The sequence below is a fragment of the Vanacampus margaritifer genome, chromosome 7 (genome assembly GCF_051991255.1).
Source record: "Vanacampus margaritifer isolate UIUO_Vmar chromosome 7, RoL_Vmar_1.0, whole genome shotgun sequence".
Taxonomy (NCBI): Eukaryota; Metazoa; Chordata; class Actinopteri; order Syngnathiformes; family Syngnathidae; genus Vanacampus; species Vanacampus margaritifer.
The window spans coordinates 8430053-8454464 of NC_135438.1; the positions used below are offsets into that span (position 1 = coordinate 8430053).

The 24412-nt window shown below is 39.2% G+C and overlaps 3 protein-coding genes across 7 annotated transcripts in view; all 3 read left to right on the top strand.

Annotated features, from left to right (window-relative positions):
• The first annotated feature begins 1231 nt into the window (after window positions 1–1231).
• On the top strand, window positions 1232–5945 carry LOC144054902 (solute carrier family 22 member 7-like). Its single transcript, XM_077570301.1, has 10 exons — window positions 1232–2023; window positions 2431–2534; window positions 2622–2776; window positions 2864–3032; window positions 3103–3226; window positions 3317–3426; window positions 4237–4451; window positions 4534–4642; window positions 4726–4932; window positions 5571–5945. The coding sequence occupies exons 1-10, from the start codon at window positions 1649–1651 to the stop codon at window positions 5599–5601; spliced, it is 1599 nt and encodes a 532-aa protein (XP_077426427.1). The 5' UTR covers window positions 1232–1648; the 3' UTR covers window positions 5602–5945.
• Window positions 5946–7663: 1718 nt separating this feature from the next.
• On the top strand, window positions 7664–12180 carry LOC144054903 (solute carrier family 22 member 7-like). The gene is made up of 9 exons (XM_077570302.1): window positions 7664–8044; window positions 8114–8217; window positions 8427–8581; window positions 10285–10453; window positions 10656–10779; window positions 10874–10983; window positions 11232–11446; window positions 11525–11633; window positions 11809–12180. The coding sequence occupies exons 1-9, from the start codon at window positions 7664–7666 to the stop codon at window positions 12017–12019; spliced, it is 1578 nt and encodes a 525-aa protein (XP_077426428.1). The 3' UTR covers window positions 12020–12180.
• Window positions 12181–13806: 1626 nt separating this feature from the next.
• The window catches only part of LOC144054589 (myosin-10), a 38562-nt gene continuing 27956 nt past the window's right edge, over window positions 13807–24412 (top strand). For all 5 annotated transcript variants that reach the window (XM_077569708.1, XM_077569710.1, XM_077569709.1 and 2 more), the window contains exons 1-3: window positions 13807–13954; window positions 16426–16810; window positions 20576–20732. In XM_077569708.1, the coding sequence (XP_077425834.1) occupies window positions 16466–16810; window positions 20576–20732 (502 nt within the window). In that variant the 5' untranslated portion in view covers window positions 13807–13954; window positions 16426–16465. The remainder of the gene's footprint in view (window positions 13955–16425; window positions 16811–20575; window positions 20733–24412) is intronic.

The following is a 24412-nucleotide window of genomic DNA, read 5'->3' on the forward strand; positions in this document are numbered from 1 at the left end:
GAGTTAGCATCCCACATGGCTCCAGTAAGAAAAAAAATCATTACTGTTAAGGAGTATCTTCTTTATAGGAAACCTTTTTACTCTCTTTGACAGGATGTCCCTAGATGGATATGAAATAAATCTCAGTCTGCAAATCACAAGTTTAAAGATATATATCTTACTGATATGAATGACTATCTTGCGTAAGCCTTCCATCCATCTACAATAATCAACACTTTTTCTACAACACTTGTCCTCATTAGGGCCATGGGATAGCTGGAGCCAGTCCCAGCTGCCTTTTGGCAATAGGTGATGCACACCGTAGACTGGTCGACCTGTAATCGCATAACGCATTCATCGTAATTGACTGAATTATCATAATGACTTGGTTCAAATGTGTAGCAAGAGTTAACAAGAGTCCAGTTGCCTAAATCAGGCTTCTGCAATCCTCGGTTCTGGAGCCACATGTGGCTCTTTAACTTATTATATTTTTTGCATACAGTATTTATTTTTATATAAAATATTCTTTAAATGAATTCATGGTTAAAATTAAAAATGAATAATTAAGTATTAAAACATGTCAGAGTCCAAATTTTTAGGTTGTCAGAAAAAGAGAGACAAAAGGTTGATGAAAAGTTATTTTTTTATTCCTAAATGTCCAAAAAGTAACCATAACATGTTCAAAAAGAGGAAAAGCCGAAAATTACCATAAAAAGTTTATGAAATTGCCAATAATAATAATAATAATAAAATTCCCCCAAATTAAGAAACGAGGCAAAAAAAATATTCAGAAAAAATTTAATATAAAAAATTACCCCCCAGAAAAATCCAAAAACGGAAGTCGAAAGGTAGAAGAAAATGAATGTCTACGTAATGGATGCTGCTGTCATATTTTTGTGTTGTGGTGCCACTCTAATTAACTCTTGGGTCCTCAACTAACACTAACACACTGTGTCCTTCATCAAAATCTTCGAATGTTTTCCGTCACCACACAAATTTTTGGTTAATTATTTGGCCCAAAATGTCTCTTTTGACGGGAAAGGTTGCTGACCCCTGGCCTAAATCATTGGTTTGATAAAAGAATAATGTCGTTTTCTCTTCTTTTGCGAAGCATGCATGATGATTAGAGTAATTTCTGGCCTATAAGGCACACCTGACTATAAGATGCACTAGCTACATTTGGGGAATACTCGAGTTTGTTACACATATAAGCCGCAGCCGACTAAGCCGCAGGTGTTTTAATGTTACCACACCGAGTTCCCGCTATTTTCTTTTCCATAATGAGGGCTCAAATTGTCTCTGCCTGACGCTCTTGCGCTTCATTTATAGTGCAATCTTGTGATCTGATGGATAAGCCGCACCTTTGTATTAGACGCAGGGTCAAATGCAAGTAAAAAAAAAGTAGCAGCTTATAGTCCAGAAATTATTGTAGGTGTGAAAATATTTGTCACTGTGTGTCTAATTATAGTTATCTTATCTTATTCTCTGCACTTCACGTAACAGTCAAGTCGTCCTGCACCATCACACGTCATTAAAATGGAGAAAAACACAATGGTTAAGGGCATGTATAATTATTAACATCACAATGATACATCTTACCTTCCTCAAAGCAGAGCGCACTTCACTTCTACGTGGAAGATCATCTCGGTAACTCTGGAAGTTATCCAAAATGAAATTTGACAACATACTTTCAGAAATTGGCGGTGTTGGAAAATTCCAAATTAAGTTAATCTTGATCCAGGTCATATCTCGGATCACACTGCCTTGTCACTTCCTGCTGAATAACTTCATGGCGGGGGTTCCCTCGCACCACTGCAATATCAGCACTCTGGATAACTTCAACATCTCCTCCAATTTAACTTTGGAACAGAAGCTGGACATTAGTATTCCGAGAGAGACGAACGGGCGTTTGAGCTCCTGTCTGATGTTTTCCAAGCCTCGGCATCCACATCTGTTGAACGGCAATGAGGAGTCATCGGTTGTTCCGTGTCAAAACGGATGGGTGTACGACAAAAGTGATTTTAAATCAACACTGGTAACAGAGGTAAGTACGTTTTTCTTTCGTTTGTCATTCAAGTCAATTCAATTTAATGTATATAGCAATAAGTCAACAGATTTTACATATGAGCAGGTCTGCAACTACACTTGTCACATGACCTCCCTTGAGATAGATTAATACATACTTTGTTGGAGAGTGACAGTAGGCAGAAAGAGTGAGATATGATAGAAAAGGAAGTGTGTCTACAGCTAATAGTAACTGCATTAGTAATATTAATACTATGCTAATCAGCTGTATTAATGGTATTCCTACAAATTACATATAGCAAAGTGTTACCATTTTTGGCTGCACACCAACTGTCAATCAAAGGGGAAAAAAAAAAAATATCAGTGTTGTTGTCCTTACGATGTCCAACTGATGTAATATTGCAAATTTGTGTTTCTTCTTCACAGTGGGATCTTGTGTGCAGCAGGAAAGGTATGAACAAAGCAACGGCCACCATCTTCTTCATCGGTGTTATGTTAGGAGCGCCTTTGTTTGGATATCTTAGTGACAGGTAATTTCAACTAAACTCTTATGTGCCATGGAAACAAAATTGTTGTATTGCAGTAAATAAAGAGTTTGTTTCTTTTTTTCTGACCAGGTTTGGTAGGCGGCGGCTGCTCTTGGTGTCCTATCTGACAACCATGACATTTGCCGTGCTAAGTGCACTCTCCACTTCCTATGTAATGTTTGGAGTTATGCGTTTTTTCACTGGGATGTCGACTTCTGGAATAAGTATCATTTCTATTGTTCTAAGTATGTAAAGAGAGTTTTTCTTAGAGGCTAAATATTGCACGACATTGACTGATCATTCAGTCTTATACAGACTTATTATCTTCCCAGATTTAGAGTGGTTGGGTGTAGAACAGAGGACTCTCTTTGGCATTCTCTTCAGCCTTGATTGGACAATTGGAAGCTGCACTCTGGTTATAATTGCATACATGGTAAATGAGTGGAGGCTCCTTATTCTGGCCGTGACCTCGCCCCTCATATTGGCTGTGATTACTTGGAGGTATTCAAGGGGCAGACCTTCCAGTATGCCGCCAAACACTTTGTAGGTGACACCATATTTGTATGTTCAGGTGGCTACCAGAGTCTGGCAGGTGGCTTGTGGCTAACGGGAAGGTCGACGATGCACATTATTACATCAATCAATGTGCAGAAATGAACAACAAATGCATGTGCATGACCACCATTACGCCAAGGGTACATTTGTACAGCACATTGTCATTTTTGCTTTAGATAAGTCAGTGTAGAGGTGACCATGATGGAATAATTTCTGTCTTTGCTTTGCAGACATTGCTGGAATCTGTCGACACTAACACCAATAACCACAAGTACACTTTTATTGATCTTTTCAAAACGGTAACCTTGAGGAAACTTGCCATATGCTCTGGGATTGTATGGTAAGTTTAAGTTGTAAACGGGAAGTCATCCTTAAGCATTTCTTGCCAATAATATATGTGACCTCACTAGTCTAAACATGACATTCTGATTAATATTACATTTGTGGAATATGAGTTATGATTAAAAATCCATCCGTTTTTACCCATCTAAGGGGGCGGCCATTTTGCCACTTGAAGATGACATCACAGTTGCTCAGGGCTTAGGCAATGACCAATCACACCTCACCTGTTTTCTGAAGCTGAGCTGTGATTGGTTGTTTGCTGAGACCTGAGAAAATGTGGAAAAATGGCCGCCTTTTGATATTGATAACAACTGCTGGGTTTTGCTGCTTAACTCATATTCCACTAACACAATATTAACCAGAATACAGTATTTAGACTAGTGGGGCTGCATTGAACATATTATTTTCAATATTTTTTTCATTATTTGTTTTATTTAATTTTGGGGGGACGGGCTGGGGGGGGGGGTTATTTCCCCTTTGAAGAACAATGGGTAAATTTCTCTACCTAAAGTACGTTCATTGTCACCGAGCAATTTTTTTGATTACGTGGCTCGAGCTCAAAGGTTGCACCTTCGTTGAAGTATTAAGACTGTTAGTTTTACATTTCTGGAATCACAAATGAAATACAATGTGTTAAATAGTGAGCGTTAAAGGAGAGGTTATGTGGGTTTCTGAACTCTGGACAGAACCAGCCTGCAGCCAGTCAATGTCTGACTTAACACACAAAAGTCATTTTGATAACAAATGTATTAACATGTAAGGCAGAAAGCTAATCATTTTGATATTCTTTTTTTTCTTTTTCTTTCAGGTTCGGTGTTGCCTTTACTTACTATGGGATATCTCTGAATATCACTGGGTTTGGATTAAACCCTTACCTCACTCAATTTACATTTTCAGCAATTGAATTGCCAATGAAGCTTGCCCTTTATTTCTTACTGGAAAATGTTGGGAGAAGGCTGGCTCAGGCAGGGACATTACTATCGACTGCTCTCTTCCTTTTCATCAATATGTTTGTCACAAAAGGTTTACGTTTGTTATCATTGTGAGTAATGGACAGAATTTACATAAACTATATCCTCTGATAAAATGTTTCAACATCCCTCAGATAAGTGGATCCTTCGTACGATTTTTGGAGTTCTAGGAAAAGCCGTGTCGGAAGCGTCATTCACAATCATATTCTTCTACACAATTGAACTGTATCCTACAGTTATACGGTTAGTCAGTAACAAACTCAGTCAACCATTTTTACTCTTCCAATCTAGTATTGCATTACATGAACCTTTTTTTTACCATCCAGACAGAACGGCCTTGGCTACACTTCCTTTGTGGCGCGATTGGCCGTGTCCATATCTCCACTGATCATGCTTCTTGAAGATGTGTGGCCACTCCTACCTCCTATGACTTATTGCGGAATGGCGGTCGTGTCTGGTTTAGTGGCGTTACTCCTGCCTGAAACACAAAATACCAGAATGCCTGAGTTTATAGAGGAAATTGACAAACCAAGGTAAAGTTGTATAACAACCTCAAGCTCTGACATTGCTGCTCCTTTTTCACTTGCATGGTCGGCTTCGCTCAGCTCGACTCACTAGCGATGATTTACTATTAGCAAGGCAAGGTATTTTTTTCTAGTGACTGGTCAGTTGGGGTTCCTAGCATGCCGAGCTAATACCACACGGGTCCACCACGTCATTGTAACATTTGACAATACACTGCTAGAAATGACACACACAAAAAAGAAACAGTAATACGCATGCTAATGCTAGCTTCCCCACTGCTGTATTATACTCCATAGTCTCTACTTTGCTACAGCGGTCGACTTTTTTGCTTCCTGGGGGAAATTTGTCTCCTTGCCATGGACAAAGACCACATGCTGAGAAGTAGATACTTAAGACTATTTCCCACATCCGATATTGTTTGTCCAGCTGGTTTTCAGTTTTCAGCTCTACAATTTTAAAGTGGAAAAAACAACCGTCCCGAACTTTGTCAAGTTAAGTCTAGTTAAGATAAGTTTAGCAAGTACTGTGCAGTGGAAAATGTATCTAAATATTTGCTCATAATGAATGATAAAAAAAAATGCATTCCTATACTAGACTGAATATTTCTTTGATCAAATTACTAATCTAAATCTTGCATATATTACAGGGAAAAATTAACAAGCGGGAAGATGATCTAATGAAGAAGAAAAAAGATGTGTATCCTGGCCATGGTAAAGCCTACACAATCTGGTGAAGAATCTTGGATCTGCAAAACTATTTGGGAATAAAGTTTGAATACACAAGAAGTCCATTTACAGGTTAACAAAATGATTACAAAAGCAAACAAATTGTCAAATCTGTGAGAATGACTGTAAGAGGATTAGATATTGAAGTTTGTTTATTTGTGGTCATTTTTTAAATTTGCCCCACACAATTTTACAGGCATGGCCATGTTAGATGTCTTTCTTACTTACCGGTAATAGTTTTGCTGCCTATTCAATCCTATTCAAAATAGGTTTAATAAACCACAATACAATACCCATTGTGTCTTATTTTGAGTAGTTATTTTAAGGAACCTGAAATACACAAATACAATATGATTAAAAACGTAAATAAAATAAAAAAAAATAATAATAATAAAAAAAAAATATATATATATATATATATATATATATATAAAGCTTTCCCAGGGATCTTTTTTGTCGCCTTCAATATCTCACGGATCACCTTTTGTGGGTGTGTTGCATATTTTTTTATTTAAAATTATATTTATTATACATCCAATTCCAAAAGTTCTCACCCATTTGTACTGTACCTATTTGGAAGGAAAACTCTCTATACTGTATCCAGTATATTGCAGAATGTAGATTATTCACTATATTGGTTTTGTGATGGTTATTTTTCCACAAAGACTGTTAATGAGTGTCTTAAATCTGTGATCTTTTCATACCTAATAAAAGAAGCTTGAGTGCAATGTGCATGTTGCTGCAGCTGCACAAATGCACATCTACGGTAACAAAAACATAATTTAATATAGCCTACTATTGCAAATCACAACAAATTGTAATCCCTTCTGAGGTGGTTATAATAGAATGAGTATAGACGCAGTCGCTGTTGCGCTTGTAATTGCTTTATTGAACAAATGTTAACAAAACACAAGCACATTCTTAGATTACATGAGGATGGCGACCCCAAGTGGAGAAAAACACCTTTACCTCACATGCATACATTGTTGGTATTTTGTAGTGATGGGCAGATGTAGCTTTTTTGAAGCACCGATACTGGACTACCTGCAAAGAAGAAAAAAAACACACAAGCAGCGGGAAAATATGCAAACTGCACACGGGGAACCAGGATCTGAACACAGAACTTCTCATCCGTGATGCAGTCATACTTACCGCAAAGCCATCATTCTGCGGATTTACAAACATCCATCCATCCAGCCATCCATTTTCTTAACCGCTTAATCCTCACAAGGGTCGCAGGGGTGCTGGAGCCTATCTCAGCTGGCTTCTGGCAATAGGCAGGGTACACCCGAACTGGTTTCCAGCCAATCGCAGGGCACACCGAGACAAACAACCATCCACACTCACAATCACTTCTAGGGACAATTTAGAGTGTTCAGTTAACCTGCCACACATGTCTTTGAAATGTGGGAAAAAAACGGAGTACCCGGAGAAAACCCACACAGGCATGGGGAGAACATGCAAACACCACCCAGGAAGGCCGAAACCCGGACTCGATCTCTCGTCCTTAGCACTGTGAGGCGGACGTGCTAACCAGTCAACCACTGTGCCGCCGCTTTACAAACATAAAATTAAAAACATCCAAGTCCAATCCAAATACAGTCAATGAAGTAACAATAAGCAAAAGACTTCATATATCCGAGTCAGGATATACTGTATTACATACCCTGTAGTCCCGAGTCCCGACTCGCCAGACTTGTGTAAGTAAGTAAATCAACGATGATCCCAGAAGGAAGGTTCTTTCTCAAGTCAGTTATTCAATTTTTGGTTCAAAGCACATGTAGGTTAACAACAGCTCAAACCAGTGAACATGTTCTTGTAATGTATAATTGCATCTGCAACTGGCAACTCATTTATTCTTAAAATAGTTTACTTGCCAAATTGCGTTAATACACCTGCGACATACGACTGCTTTCAATATGTCACCATGTTCCACGTAACTGACCATTAACTTGGACTCCAAGACTGTTGCCGTTTTCTCTGTACCTCGCTCCACATTGCCAGTCGTACTTTCATGATGAAGTTTGATGACGTGTTAGCAGAAGTGAAAGGCTTTGGGCCGTTTCAATATAGGCTGGTGCTAGCGTTGGTAACTCCTCGTCTGGTTTTGCCTTTTCACTTTCTGCTGAATAATTTTATCGCGTTTATTCCTCCTCACCACTGCAGCATAAGTGCTTTAGATGATGGGGGTGTTTTTAGGGATCTCTCCAGCAAGGAAAGGCTCGTTGTCAGTATTCCAGTCGAGAGTGACGGGAGTCTCAGCTCTTGTCAGATGTTTGCAGAGCCTCAATATCATCTGTTGAATTCCTCCAACACTACAGTGTTGCCTACAGTACTTTGTCAGAATGGATGGGTATATGACAACTACACCATGAAGTCTACTCTGTCCACAGAGGTAAGTTGGATCTGAATTTCCTATAAAACATCAAAGAAATCCTTAATTTTCTATCAATTGGCTCTACAGTGGGATCTGGTTTGTGAGCGAAAGAGAGTGAACAAATCCACAGCCACTATTTTCTTCTTGGGCGTCATGTTTGGAGCAGCAGTGCTTGGCAGTCTTAGTGACAGGTCCTCGTGATTTACATACATTTATATTTGTTTGTGCTAAGGAATGCGTGCATTCATCTTTTTTTTTCTGCAGCATACAAATTCATATCTTTTGAGTTAATTTGTGCCAGAGTGTTTACAGCTATCAGTATAACAGCACGATTATAGACTCAAATAAAACTAGACGTTGTCTAAGTATCTCTTTTAATTCCATATTGTTTTCCTGGCAGATTTGGCAGGAAACCCATGCTGTTGGTGTCCTATCTGATCACCTCGATCTTTGGATTCGGAAGTGCTCTGTCATCTAATTTCGCCATGTTTGCAGTTATGAGGTTCTTTACCGGCTTTGGAGCTTCTGGAGTCAGTATAATCAGCGTGGTACTGTGTGAGTGTTACGATGAATCCAACTAATCAATTTAAATTGAAATGCTTGGTTTTAGTACTTTTGGAGAGAATACTATGGAGCCCCTGAAAGGGGAAGTCAACCTTGACACATTTCTTGACAATAATATGTTATATGTGACCTCACTAGTCTAAACATGACATTCTTTTTTTTTTTTTCTTTTTTTTCGGGAGAGCTCAGTATTGTTCATTCGATTTGACATCATCATTGCTCTCCTTTTTTTTTTTTTTTTTTTTTTAAAAATCCAACAAATCAATTAAAAAAATTTAATAAATGTTTTTTTTTTTTAATACATATACATATATACAGTATATACACATATACACACACATATATATATATATATATATATATATATATATATATATATATATATATATATATATATATATATATATATATACCCTTTTTTTTGTATGTGGGTGAGTATGTGTATGTGCGTGTGTGTGCGTGCATGCGAGCGTGTTTGTATTCATCAGTTCACCTAAAGCCCATTAAAAACAAATCCCATACTAATAATATAATATAATAATAAATTTCCAGATGCAGAAACATCAATGTAAGTTATCACGATGTAGTGGCTCTCGCTAACAGACAGAATTAAGTAACCGGAATTAGGTTAAAAAATTCTATATACGTAGACCATGTTTCTATAAATTTTGATATTTGGTTTTTATTTGAGGCAGATATTTTTTCCATTAAAATGTGATTTATGAGGAGGTTAGACCATTGGTCGATATTCAGAGTTTGTTTATTTTTCCAGGTAATAAGAATTGTTTTTTTAGCGATAGTAAGGGCTACAAGTGTAGATTGAAATTGTTTATGTGGTAAGTCATGACATTCTGATTAATATTACATTTGTGGAATACGAGTTATGTAGTAAAATCCAACCGTTTTTATCCATCGCAGGGGGTGGTCATTTTGCCACTTACAGGCAACTGAAGATGATATCACAGTTGCTCAACGACCAATTACAGCTCACCTGTTTTCTGAAGCTGAGCTGTGATTGGTTGTTACTGTGATGTCATTTTCACTCGACAGCAAGTGGCAAAACACCTTCTGATATTGATAAAAACGGCTGGATTTTTCTGCGAAACTAATATTCCCAAAATGCAATATTGACCAGAATACCGTATTTAGACTAGTGGGGCTCCATAGAACATATTATTGTCAAGACTTTTTTGGGGGGTTGACTTCCCCTTGAAGGGACATGGGGAAAAACATGATTCTTGTGCACACTCGAATGTTTTCAGGTAAGCAGCTATGATGAATTTCTGGTCCACCATGTGACCTCTCACAAGGCCACTATGTAGAATTGGGATGGGGCGCTGTTGACATCTTCAATTCTATAGACATACCTTCCAATATGGAAGCAGAGTCTGGATCTCTGAGGCAGGCTTTCCTATTTCTGGGGTTGGGATCTAAAGCTACTACCCCCACAACCTGACTCCGAATAAGCGGAAGAAGATGTGACATTTTTTGTTTGGGTTCCGTGTGCCGTGAGATTGTTCAAATGTATAAAAAATATTTTTTTTGTGACCTGGCTTAAAAAATATTGAGGAAACACTGACTAAAAATGATTTACTAATAACCCAGAAATTGTCCTTCTTCATGCCTGAACATTTATAGATTGTGATGCGACTACAATGTTCTCTAAGTGATGCAATCATGATATCTCATCATAGGTATAGAATGGGCGGACATCAAGCGTCGGTCATCTTTACTCATTTTATTAAGCATGGACTGGAGTTTTGGCAGTTCGCTGCTTGGTGCTCTCGCCTATTTAGTGAATGACTGGAGGTATCTGATAGTCGTATCAACCAGCCCACTCTTGCCGGCAATCATTTCTTGGTGGTAAGGAAAACGTATGAAGTGAAAACTGCACCATTTTAAAGACTTCCATTTATGATGCCTGTGAATATTGTCATTCATCCAAGTTATTTCATTGTAAGTGCATTGAATCGATCGCAACTGGACAGATCTGCTTCTCTTAGAAGCAGACCCGTCTAGTTGCGATTGATAATTAATTTATGATGTGCGTTTGTTGTCCGGACAGGTGGCTTCCAGAGTCTGCCAGATGGCTGGTAAGCCAGGGAAAGGTTAACCCTGCTTATTTTTACCTTAGCAAGTGTGCAAAGGTAAACCGCAGAAAGCAGTTTATGGATGACCTAAAACCTGAGGTGCAAACTCTTGATGGCAAATTTATCAAGACTGACACCATTTTTTTTATATATATCTTGCCTTTAATTATTTTTTCTCCCACGCCTCCTGCAGGATTTGTCAAAAATAATTGTGCTAGAAAATGAAAATAGAAAATATTCTTTGTTGGATCTGGTGAGGACTCCAAAGATGAGGAGACTGACTCTAATTGCTGGCACTGTGTGGTATGGCGCATATAACAGAGATTTTTGTCATAACACTTTTTTGCTGCCCCTTTTAATACATACTGTGCATACCTTACATAAAAGAAAACTAAAAAACATTAAAATAAATAAATGTAGATCAGTTTACAACAAATAATAACTTTAGAATCATGTTACCCATGATCAAATTCTGAATTGTTAAAACTCTGACCTCATAAATTCCATTTTATAATTTTAGCATTGCAATCCTTCTGTTCTTCCGTTTATAGGTTTGGCGTAGCCTGCAGTTACTACGGAATCAGCTTGAACGTCTCTGATTTCGGTGTAAACATTTTTGTCACGCAGTTGATCTACGGCGTCAGTGAAGTTCCTGCCAAAATTTTCTGCCTTTTTTCAATTAACAAATTTGGGCGAAAGCTGAATCAGGGTGGCGGACTCCTTCTGACTGGTCTGTGTTTGTTTTGCAACATCCTAATCCCACCTAGTAAGTGACGAGAGTGAAAAAAGGGAAAAAGCTGGTCAGTGGGCTTGGAAACGTGCTTCTAGGATGTCTTCTTTTCAGATATGGCAGCATGTCGGACAGCAGTGGCGGCATTGGCCAAGATGTTTTCCGAAGCAGCTTTTACAGTTTTGTATTTGTACACAACAGAACTCTATCCGACAGTATTGAGGTCAGTAAAACACAATATGGCATGATACCTTGACTTACTTGCGAGTTTTCAAGTTAAAATAATAATTCAAGGTATCGTTGGTACATTGAACAACACCATGTAGTGAGAATTCCATTAGTGCTATTTGAAGGAATGACTTGATAAAAGTTGTGGATTCTTATTTGTGTTGTCATAGGCAAAATGGTTTTGGCTGCTGTTCTTTCCTCGCCCGTCTCGGTGTGGCAGTATCGCCCCTGGTGGCCCTTCTTGAGGAAGTGTGGGTTGGTTTACCAAGACTCATATTTTCCATGATGGCTGCAGGTGTTGGGTTGTTGACCATCCTTCTTCCTGAGACAAACAACGTCCGCCTCCCGGAAACAATTGAAGATGTGGAACAGAGGAAGTAATTCAATTTGGAAGTATTACTAATGATTGCAGTTGGGGTTTAAGTTTCAGGAGATCAGACTCCACTTCTAACATGAATGCTTCACCATTGCTATCAAACGCCTCACAAAACTATTTTTTAATGAGCAATTCTCTTTGATGACGCTCTAGGTCACATAACACGATGTTGAGTTGTCTGTTGTATGTTTTACCATGATTCTATAAAGAAGGAAACGCTAATTGGTGGTATGCTTCCAATTTCATGACAGATTGATAAAGTACTGATGTTACGCTTAACAGGAAGTAAAAACTGAGATTTGGAGGCTGTTAACTCATGCATATATTTGGAATGTAACGTGTTTTGTTTTGTTTTGTTTCTTTTCCCCTATTTTGATTCTTATATCATTTGATTTTATTTCATTGTCGCATATTTTTGGTAAAACATGTCAATTAGATTACCTGATCTTTCTATTATTCATCTCTGGTCAATAAATGTAAAAATCGAAATTTAGAAATTTTTATAAATATAAATTTTGCCGCTGGGAAGAAAAAAGAGAGAGAGAGAGATGTTGTTGGTTAAGACTGCAAGATGTATCTTTCATTGTTGCAAAAGAAAGCCCTGACTTTGATGATTTTAAAAAGGAGGAGCAGGAGACAAGCAGCAGAAAAAAAGTAATTAAATAGTTTAAACTTCTGTTCCATAGCATAGCGTGTTGGAAGACGGGACACCTAAGCCTTTGTGGCTGACCATTTTCTTTTGCACTAAAGACACGAGCCAACAACCGGCCAATATTTCTGCTTTGACGTGAGCAAATTTGATAAACAAACTCAGTTCCACTCCATAATACGCTGTAGTCAACAGTGAAGAATTCTTCCAAGGCAAATATTGCATCTGTGGTAGTCTTCTTAGGCATGAAACCAAACCATAGATCATAAAACTGTTTTTATTTACCCAAATATTTCAACAAAGCGCATCTTAGAGCTGTAATTTTAATACGCAATACTTTTGCTCACGGTAATCTAATATTCATTATTATATATATATATATATGTTCATTCATTTATAGCCCACCTAACAGCAGATGTGCTCGAAAGAGAGAAAATTGGAACTAATCTTGATTTAGATCAGAATTCATCTGTGCTTTTTCTTTGTTCATTTCTGCATTTGGCTTCAATTTATCCATCCATTACTACTGTATTAAGTTCTGACTTCCGACGTACAAATTCGTTAATGTGGAGCTACATCGTAAACCTAAAACCCCATTTTACCTGCAATGTCACTTAATGTCCACCAGAGAGCGGCATTTAAACAATAAATGAATAAAACCTGCACCTACAAAACACGTTTTTTAAAATATATTTATTTTAAACCATATGGGTATAAAATATTGTAGTTTTACACTACTAACACAATGATAAACATATTGGCAAGCGAATTCACTTACTTTTTATAAAATAAAGCAATAGTCGAATGGTTAAATGTATAGCATTAAATAGCAAATAAAGTTACAAAAAATACCAGTGATATATTCCGTGCGCGTTATGTAACAGCCCAAATAAGAAAGTCGAAAAATAGATTAAAAAATTGAATTTTTAAAAAGCTCTGCAGTATGGAGCGGTGCGCGGATGAGGTAAGCTTGCAACGACAGCAGCATCCACCGCCTGGCAGTCCGCAGTGCCGCTGTTTGAGGAGATGGAAAACTCTCCGAACCAATCGCAGCCGAGTATTAGACTCCCGTGAGCCAATCATATTGCGGATTTGCTTTGTAGGCGTCGCCGATATGCCATCCTTCCCTTGGGGCTGGCCAGCGTTTGGTTGAGAGGCGGGTGCCGGATGGTGGAGGACCACTGATGAGAGAGCGGGCAATAAAGAAGAAGGGACTCTTTTAGCTCGCATTGTACTTCCACGCGGATACTGGTAAACTCCACACGAGGATTTCCTTCACCTGCTGCGTGTGGTATGTGCTACAAGATGGCTCCCAATGTCTTTTTTTCCCCCTCACCGTTTTCTAGCGCCTTGTCGTGGCTAGCAGTGCTGTGCGTGAAGTGTAGCTAGCGGATTATTGTGCCGTGACTTTTCAATGATGGGAGGACCTAATGCTACATTACAGCAGCACGGTTTAGAGTAATCATCCCGTCGATGTTGTTAGGTGGAATAAAGAAATACTGTACATTTGTTGGAGGGGCAGTGAGAGTTTGGAGCAGTGCGGTCATTGTCCGCCTTGCGCTTATTTTATCTCCACCCAGACGTCTCTTGAGCAGCCCACACCCATGATGGGATTCGGTCACAAGTCGTACAAAAAAAAAAAAGAAGTCACATTTCTACTAAGTTAAACCGGCTCGGCGTTGTAAATCGACTGTTTTCTGTTCATAAAACTGTGTGGGGAATCTGAGAAGTGTACGCTCATTGTGTGGTACAACTTAAGTTACTCCGTGACGTGGGGAATCTTGTCTAGGGCGACAATTTAAAGCTAGCTGGTTAGCAAGCTGCAGTAATTTAACAAATACAGTGCACCCCCGCGACTATAGCCCGCGAATAGCGCAAATCCGCGTTATTGACGCCCATTGAAATACATTTGGTGGTGTTTTTTTTAAACAACTTCCTTAAATGCTTATAAACCTCCAATATGTGTTTTCCATGTAAAGCACGCTGGTAACAAAAATACTGAAAAGAGGTTCACAACTAAGTGAATCCGCAAGTGCCGAAAGGGGGTCTCATCAATAACAAATACATTTTCCTCATTTAAATGAATTGAAATGCCATTTTTAATAACGAAATAGGCCATTGAATTTATAAAAACAATACAATTCAAGACAGTGTAAAGAAATGAACGGGTCCAACCCCACTGTGTCTGATTCCTGATGTCACTCACTAGGCCACACCCATTACAGGCACATATCAACGTCCAAATACTAGCAAAGCCTAAGTGCCTCATTTGTTCCTAACCGCTTCTTAGTAGTGTTTTATTTCTGGTGTTGCCTTAGGGCATACAAAGTAGGGCTAAGGGGATGCAGTGACCCACAGCAGCCACACTGAGCCCCCTCCCACCATTATTCGGTGACCTGACCCACATTCGTGTCCCACAGGCGCCTGCTGGGTTCAAGCACGGGACCTGCTTGTGGGTTCGACATCTCCCAAACGTTCGCCAGTAAATCTTGTCCCACATGGCTAGCAGGCTCGCTGCCTAGAGAGGTTCTTCCTCATCAAGGCAGTCAGACCGCATCATCTGCCGAGCCCTTTTCCACAATAGCAGAATATTTAAAGCAACTCTTCTTGTATTGGACCCCTTCATCCTAACAGTGTGGCTCCCTGGTTACCCTGCTTGTAAAATTGGGTACACATGTTGATAAATGGGATGAATTTGAGCATGTGCCATTCCCTCCAAGTTCAAATGTGCTTTTAAAACTAATTAAAACTACTGTAACTGAATTTGGAAAAATAAAGGTTAAAACAAAAAAAACAACAACCTTACTCTCTTGAAAAATCCCAAACTACCAGTAACCCTGTTATTAAGAGCATTTTTTCCCCTCCCTGAGCTAGTGTGCTTGCGATTGTCTGTGGAGATATGGTTATGTTACGTTACAGTTCATGTGGGCTGATTATGTGCAGGGATGGAGGTGGAAGGCCTTCAAAGTCTGTGTGGGCATCATTGCGTCCACTCAAATATGTATGAGGAATATTTAAAGTGAAGCAGAAGCCTTTTATTTGTGCCATTTCTTCAGAAATATTTTTGATATACTGTATACTTAATTGTCTCATCAGGTTTTTAGGGAATAAGTGTAAGTGTTAAAGCAAGTGTTAAATAAATGTATGTAAATATAATAATAGAATGATATACTGTATATAAGGTCTCTCATTGCTTGGCTTTGTGATTACTCCCCCTCTTTATTTAAACATTAACTTTGTGAAAAAACAACATTATTTTCAGAAGACTAAGGGGATGAGTGCTGAATCACTAATCCACATATTTAAAGTCAATAATATAAATAATAGGGATTGGCATAGAATCAATTAAAATCTCTGTCGATTGAGTCGTTGATTGTCCATTAATTAATGGCGTCTTGGGGCAATTGAAGAAAAATGGATTGCACTTCTTTGTTGAAAACAGCGGAGGCACTTGATTCACTCGAGTCAACTAGTTTGATGTCAACAGAAGTGAATGTGGCATCAGCTATGATGTCCACAACTCTTGGGTAGCCCTTTTTTGCTCCAAACAACACAATCAAAGCAAATTCTAGTCCTAACACTTGCTATTTTAACTTTTACAGTGGGGTCATTCAAATACCCAGCCATTAAAAATTTTTAAGAGCTTGTGACCAAATCTTGGAACTTTTCCCCTTAGGGCTCTTTAGTCAGTGCATGCTTTCTAGCATGAATGAATGCCATAAAAAGTTGTATAAGCCACAATACTTTGTGTCCCGGCTGCAGGTGGCCAATCGAGGAGTGCTGCTTCTGGTAGCTGCCAGCAATGTCGCAGAGGAGTGGGCAGGAGGACCCGGAGCGGTATCTTTTTGTGGACCGCGCCGTGGTCTACAACCCGGCCTCGCAGGCCGACTGGACCGCAAAGAGGCTGGTATGGATCCCGTCGGAGCGCCACGGCTTCGAGGCGGCCAGCGTGCGCGAGGAGCGCGGCGACGAGGTGCTCGTGGAGCTGGCGGAGAACGGGAAGAAGGCGTCGGTCAACAAAGACGACATCCAGAAGATGAACCCGCCCAAGTTCAGCAAGGTGGAGGACATGGCAGAGCTCACATGCCTCAATGAAGCCTCCGTACTACACAACCTCAAGGACCGCTATTACTCGGGCCTCATTTATGTGAGTAGTTTTGTCCTGTAGCGCAAGTTACAAATGTCTTGCTTTATAGTGAAACCCACAGTTCACATTTCATTCCATGCCCACCTGCAGCAGGGAAAATTCTGCACTTAAGATATTTAAACATACTGTACTTAAACATACTTCAGCCGGCCGATTTTAATCGGCTGAAATTAGTTTTTAAAATCGGCACATTTATTTATTTATTTTTCACGGATTAAACATACTGTACTTAAACATACTTCAGATGGCCAATTTAATCAACTGAAATTATTCATTTTAAAATCAGCAGATTTTTTTTTTCACAGATGTTTGCTGATTGTTCTTTTGCTGCTCATTAACACATTACGTCAGATTTTTTAATCTAAAAATTTTGTCATCAGTGTCCTTAAAGTATCTGAAGCACCCATGGCTAACATGACTCTCCTACCCTGAGGGTATGTGAGGTTGGTGATTTGGGATCAATGCATATGGTACGGAAGAACAATATTATTTTTCAAAATTGTTGTCCACACTAGTAGACTTTACTTCTCGACAATGACACGTCGACTAGTTGCTAACCATGTGTTATTGGCTTGAGTAGACAAAGCTGCTTCAGGTCTCCAGACCAACTTTTTCACTAGGAACACAGAGTACCGGTACTTACATTCATCATTATTAATTTCTCTCTTATTGTTTGGGCAGTTCATAACAGCCTCAGTAGAAAAGAAAATAAGCTCAGTCGAGCATAGAGGTTTACTGAGTCATTCGTGTGAGCGAGCCTTCACCCAGCCCACGTTGATGCACTTGTGTTCTAATGTGTTGTGTAAATTTGGTGCATGAACAGTTCATTGTCAGTAAATATACATAGATTATTGCAGAGCATTCCCTCCTCGTGATTTCTTCATTCAATGATCAGGGTCCTACATTAAGCCTTGCCAGGCATCATATCACCCTTCCTTTTTTGAGCAGCTGTCCAAGAATATTTCAGTGCAAGTCTGTTTTATTGATGACCCTGTGTTGCATTATTGAATCAAGCCGCTACACGCTCATCTTTAAGTACTAGGTGTTGAACAACTTCAGATTAAAAAAAAAATTTAAAAAATCGACGATAGTCGAGTCGACTACGGCTAATCAATGACAAAATTTACATTATTTTTAGTCTTCAATTGACTGTGCGCTCCTCCCTCACTCTCCCGGCTGTCCTCTGTTGCACAGGCCCCACCCCCCAAGTTGTTCATCCAATCACATTCATTAATTTAATCACTTTCAGATACCTTCATGGCATCACAGAGAGTTATAGACTCCAAATATTTATTTTATGCATAATAGCAATACATTATGCATGTGAGAGGCAGGTATTATTTTTATCCACCTGGAGTTTACATCCTCACTTTCTACAGTACTGTATCTGTGACTGTGACTGAATGCGTGTGACTTTAAAAGGCATGGCCTGGCCTGTTGAGGTATGTCAGAGTCAGTGATTGGCTGGTTGACTTGAAGTGACTCAGAGTCTGACTCAGTTGTGACAAATGGCAGGTCATCTGCGAATACATTATGTGTTTGTGTTTATTTTGTTACATTTGTTCAAAAATGTGATTGAAAGTGCACCAGCGGCCATGTCTAGAGGGTTCCAATTTGTTGTAACTTGCAGTGGTAGGCTATAGTTATTGATATTTACCTTACCCTAGACCAGTTTCAATTGTTTTTTTGTTGCACAGTTTGTTAAGCAGTTCAATTTTACACTGATAACATCTTTTCCGTTTGTGGATGCTTGTGATTTAGAGCAAAAATATATGCATCTTCCTGTTCCCTTGGTGAGCTAATTTAGCTGTAACGGGTAAGCATGCTTGAATCTGTTCTGCATGTCTTTAGCATTCAGCAAGCAAGGTCTAGTTATGTTTGAATGAAACATGAGATGGTCTCTCCTTGTCCATTGAGAGAAATTGAGCCCCTGTTGCTAAGCATTGTTCGCTTCATAGACATTTATTTGTGCTGAGGGTAGGGCTGGGCGATATGGCCCAAAAATAAAATTTGCAGTCATTAGATGGTTACGATTTTAATCGATCTTAATCCAATAAACCCGACAAACATTTATTTAAAGGTTTCATTTATTCAAAAATAATTCCTGTGCAAAATGTTCAGACAACAATAATGTATACTGATTCTAAATTAGTTTTAACATATAAATTTAACATTCATAGATTGTTCTTAAATGCCACAATTAAGTAGTTGGTAGCTATTTTAAACATGTCTTGTAAACCAACCCTCCAGCATTCTGCCACTTGTGCAAAATTACAACTCACAAAAACATTTGAATGTAACAGAACATAAGAACAACAGCTTTTAATAATCCAAAAGGCAAAATTCGATTTCACGCTTGAGCAAATTTTCAACGATTCGATTTTTAAAATGGCGATGTATGGAATTAATTCGATTTATTGCCCAGCCCTATCTGAGGGCCATTTAAACCTGGTCAGAATTCCCCCCTTGCAGTTTCTCATAATAGTGAGGAGCCAAGCTGTGCATTGTGCCCAAAGAGTCTTAAAATACTGTTGAACTGTATATCAGTATATTAGGAGTTTTCAGAAGAAAAAAAGATTAATGCTTTACTGGCTGGTGTCCATTCAGAGTTGCAATTGCCCTCAGAGTCTCGCTAATCCCACAAATATCCCCTGGGGTCCACTGTCAAGGGCAGCCAGCTGAGTCATTCCTGTCTCCCCACTGCCCGTGGCCCATGCTGGGTCGGTAGCAGTGATCCGTCTGCCTGGCGCTGTGCCCACTGTCGGGGGTCCATGAGGGGGTTACTGTGGCACACAATGCGTACTAGAAGTTTAGTCGATGCCAGCTGGAAAGGTTTGAATATTAGCATGATTAGTTACGAACAGTCATTTACCGTATTTTTACATCCCCTGTGGCAAATATAGTATGTTGTTGACTTTGTTAGCACACATCTACAGGTATGTCCAAATCTGCTCACATGGAAGAAAAGTGGCTTACTTGTTTGTTGTCAGCAGCTTGTTTCCTTTTTAATGGTCGAGCTTTTGTTCTGGTTTTGATTTACGGAGGATGTTTTATTTACCTGGGTTCTGTTTTTTGTGTATATATGGTGATTTGCACATTCATTGAAATCCAGCTAGCAATGACAGCGGATACTTGTCTGCTTAGCATGCAGAGATTCTAAACCTGTTTCCATGACACTTGTCTGAACTATGGGTTTAATATATTGTCAAGTAACCAAAGTAGTGGTAAATACAGTTTTTTTGTTTTGTTTTGTTTAGTTGTTGTTTTTCCCCCACTCATGAATCAAGACCTTTGATCCCAGTCATTGATATGTGTTTGAAATAGTCTTAATCCCATCAGTTTCTACTGCACAGCGTCATGCACTCTTGACTTAATGGAGTGTTCAGGGATTAACCCTACTAGGGCCTGTTTGTCCACAAATTGCATGTCTGTTCACATTATGTAGCCATACCAGCTGTGGATTAGCGCATCAGCCTCACTATCTGATTTTCGGTCACTCATTAATAGATATCAGGGAAGAATTACCAAAGCTTTTTCGCCAATGACATAATTTGTTATTATTAATGAGAAGTGCATTTCAATGTGTAAAAGAAGCAGCAAGATTCACATTGAGCTCCTTTTTGTAGTGAGTCACTGTCTAATTAGTCATCAGCAATCCATGCAAATATGAAGGCAATAGCAAATATGAACTGAAATAATTGTGGCCACTGGAATTGCATTTAGATTGACTTTGATTTTCTTTGTTTTTGTTATTTTTTTTAATAGACATACTCTGGCCTCTTCTGCGTAGTCATAAATCCCTACAAAAACCTCCCCATCTACTCGGAGAACATCGTGGAAATGTACCGGGGCAAAAAGAGGCACGAGATGCCACCTCACATCTACGCCATCTCAGAGTCTGCTTACAGATGCATGCTACAAGGTAAGTCGGCTGCTGGCCCTTTCCGTCACAAACTACCTCAATATAAGGCGGCCTATATTGTGCAATAGGATCGTTTTTAATCAAATACACCATCTGCTCCCAGTATTTGATACCCCCGCACTGGATATGATCATAACTTCAGATGATGTCACAGTCATTGTACTATGATGAGTTCATTGGTTTTATGAAAAACTGGTGGTTCAGCCTTAAGACGGGGAATATCGCTTTCTCATGATTAATGGTTGCTGGTTTTCAATGGCGGCTGTATTATCCTTTGTGTGTTCACTGCTCAGCCTATGCATACACGGTACTGATCAGTGCGGACAAAGGACTGCAACTACTAGACCCCAGACTACTTGATCGGTTCCTTAGTTTGTCTTTATCTTTCATGGTGACTAAAAATAGCTTTGTTGATTGTATCCCATCAGCCCAAAACTTGTGACTGAAGTCCTTTACACTGAATTGCATCATCAAGCATCCTTGTAGTTGGCAAACTTCCCGACTCTCTGACCGACTGGGCTCAGACCATCAAGAACACAGAGGGTGACCCCATTGTGCTCGACAATAGGCCCTTTGTGCGACGGAGATGGCTTACAAGTGATGGTGGTGACAAACTGGACAGCCCTGTCACACAGCATGATCTATTTTTATACTTTGACGCCTGTTCCAAATTAGCAGTATAAGCAACACATTTTCTATTGACCAGTTTAACATAAGAGCTTCCGATTAATCAATTTAATTGATAAATTATTTTTTCAGGTCACAAAGTTTGGATGTTTTTTTTCTTCCTCTTAGTGGCTTCAGTAGCCTTCCGGTGCACACTGTAGTTTTTACACTGACGTTATTGTGGTGAACAGGGAGGAGCTAGTTTACTAATCAGTCATTTGGGATTGCTTCAGGTTTGTTCGGTCAGAAACACATACAGTCAACTGCAGGTATGTTTACACTGTTGAAAGTGAAACCAGAGCCAGTAGCACCAAAGAGAAAACTCCCATGAAGCAACAGACAATGTATTAGAATTATTACACATTCTTTCACGTGAAAAAAGAGGCGGTTTGGTAGGCAATCCCGTCAATCACGCTGAATCCCGTTGCATGTTACAAAAGCAGCCATTTATCCACACGCTGCTTCACTTCAATGGCGGTAGAAGCTGTTGGAAGTGTTTACGATAGCTGGGGTAACTCCTCCACCTTCAAAGCTATGGTCATGCAGCTGCTCTGCAATGTCGGAAGTTCTAGCAAAACCGTTAATTTTGGCAACATTACGACAGCATATTTAATATCAAATGGAAGAAGCGTCATGCTAGTGGCATTTTTGTCACTGAGGCTCGCTTTTGTACGTACTGGAGGCTTCCTGTTTCTGAATCTTGTGTCTTCAGAATCTTGGATTAGGATTTGCATTCATATCATTAGTGATGTCACGATTGTTTCTTCTAGGCCCCGCCTCTTAATATTAGGTTTTCAAGAAGCACAAAGCAAATATTGTATGCTCTCGATATTAGTGCACACCCTGCACAAATGTCATAATTCATAATGGGAGGAAGGAAGGAGAGAGACACTGTAACGCGCCACCATTCTAACTCATTTCCCATTGTTGTGTTTAGAAAAAGAGGTTTGTAGGTTGGAGATTAGTGGATGCCAGCTGCTCTGTGCGGTGGCCCTGAGCATCTCAACAAACTGATTAACATTATAATATTAGCGATTATTAATTTTGATAACAAAACACAAGTGAGTTGATGATGAAGCCATTAAAAGCAGCACATTGTAGTAAATATTGACACATTTTGGAATCTGACCGACCTACAATTTTATTGACGTTGCCATTTTTAATTCACATAATAGGCTTGTCAAAGTACAGAAGTCGGAAGATTTCAGTTCCAGTTGTCATTCCAGTATTTCTGTTATTATATCAATTCGTATGATTGTGTTTAGACGCGATCTCAAGTTCTCAACAATGCATTACATTTCGAGCTGTTAACAAATAACAGCATCTTGTTGTTGGTTAAGGGATGTCTGAGTCTCGCAGGCATCCATTAATTACCTCAACATGGCTGTTTTGCCCACCAACGCTCTGATGCGCTGTTTAATGGGGTGTTGACTCAAATAAATAGAGTGTCTAAGCAGACTGGTAAACTTAATGCACTTCTGTTGTTGATCAGTGCACTGATTTTTTTTTCTTTTAATATGGTTCTCGCTATATGACTCTTTATGAATAATAAAAAGATGTTGAAAGATGCCATGTCATCAATTATGGGCTCCCAACAAGGACAAGCAGTCCTTCGATCGGGTAGTGGAACCTTATCGCCATAGATCAGTGAGTGTTTTATTATTTACCAAATGTATGGCTCCTTGACATCCATTCCGAGACAGGCTTTTTCTCAAAATACAAAAGTATGACTTCTATTAACAAAAGCGGTTAATCGGGTGCTAAGTGTTGTTCATGACACTGAACACTGTATTGCGTAATTTACGCAGCCAAGAATGTCTGATAAAAAGCTTGGGAATGTTTCTAATAACAGACTATACACTAAGAGAAGGCTTTTGCTTCACCTGCTAGCAATTCTAGCTCACAGTAAAAACTCTTATGGCCCTTTAAACTAATAACCCAAACCCGTCCGTTAGTACACGTTACTAGACACGGTGCAGGAAATTTATGGGATTCACCACATTTCTCAAATATACAGCAATAGCTCTAGAGCAGTGACTGGTATTAACCCATGCAGCTATAGTGCTGTTGCTCGAAACTAGCTGGAACAAGATGTGATTGGAATGGGGCAACCCAAGAGTCAAATTGTCTTGTTAAAGGTAGACGGGTTTTAGTCACAAATAATATAGCTTTGCTGTTTTAATGGAACATGTCATTTCCTTCCCTTCTGACAAGCCCTCACCTTCATCTTGACACAAAGTATTCTTCTCTTGTTGTGTTGAACTCTCAAGTACATGACAACATAGTGACATTGCTGCTAGCGTAGTTGTTCATTTGAGCCAGCCACTATTTTCTGGAACTTAAAATGATCCCACACATTATGTTTACTCATTTGTCTGCCAGTTGATGCACTCAAATTTTTCTGTTCGTTTATTTACCCACTGTTTATTAGAGTAGGAAATTAACCAGACACTAAAATGCAGATCACTGGGAGTACCTCATGGACCTGGTGCACGTATTCCATTCACATTACAGTGTTGGAAATTTTGTTTTTATTTACAATAATTTCAAATGTCCAATTACTTAAGAACCAATCTGGTTAATCAATTTAACAACCAATATATTTTTTTCTGTAGTGCACCTCTTTTTTTTTTGCCACTCTGGTTGCTAGATCTGCTGAGAGTGGCAAGGAGGCATTGGAACCAGTTAAACCCCAAGTATGTCTTCATCTTCACCTCATCAGTCACAAATGTTTCCATTTTCTCTACTCCAGTCAGCTCTTGGCTACTTTACTGGCTGTCAGAAGGGATTTGTTATAGAACAGATATATTTATTAAGTAGAGTTCCTTTTCTTCATTTTGCATGAATATCTTGATTGAAATTAAAGATATTATTGGAGAAGTTCCTCGTGCAGTTTATCTCCCGATCAGATTTCATAGCCGTGTCCTCAAATATGTTCCAGATTGGAAAGCAAATACTGAGGATCTCTACTGCATATGTTTCCATTTGTAAAACTGTGGCTGACACACGCCAGG

What these genes read in the sequence shown, in the direction of transcription:
- LOC144054902 (XM_077570301.1), top strand. Translation starts at nt 1,649, where the DNA reads ATGAAATTTGACAACATACTTTCAGAAATTGGCGGTGTTGGAAAATTC. An exon ending in TATCATTTCTATTGTTCTAA is followed by an intron (nt 2,777 to 2,863) that starts GTATGTAAAGAG and finishes TTATCTTCCCAG; the next exon opens with ATTTAGAGTGGTTGGGTGTA. An exon ending in GAGGAAATTGACAAACCAAG is followed by an intron (nt 4,933 to 5,570) that starts GTAAAGTTGTAT and finishes CATATATTACAG; the next exon opens with GGAAAAATTAACAAGCGGGA.
- LOC144054903 (XM_077570302.1), top strand. Translation starts at nt 7,664, where the DNA reads ATGATGAAGTTTGATGACGTGTTAGCAGAAGTGAAAGGCTTTGGGCCG. An exon ending in CTAATTGCTGGCACTGTGTG is followed by an intron (nt 10,984 to 11,231) that starts GTATGGCGCATA and finishes TTCCGTTTATAG; the next exon opens with GTTTGGCGTAGCCTGCAGTT. An exon ending in CAACATCCTAATCCCACCTA is followed by an intron (nt 11,447 to 11,524) that starts GTAAGTGACGAG and finishes TCTTCTTTTCAG; the next exon opens with ATATGGCAGCATGTCGGACA.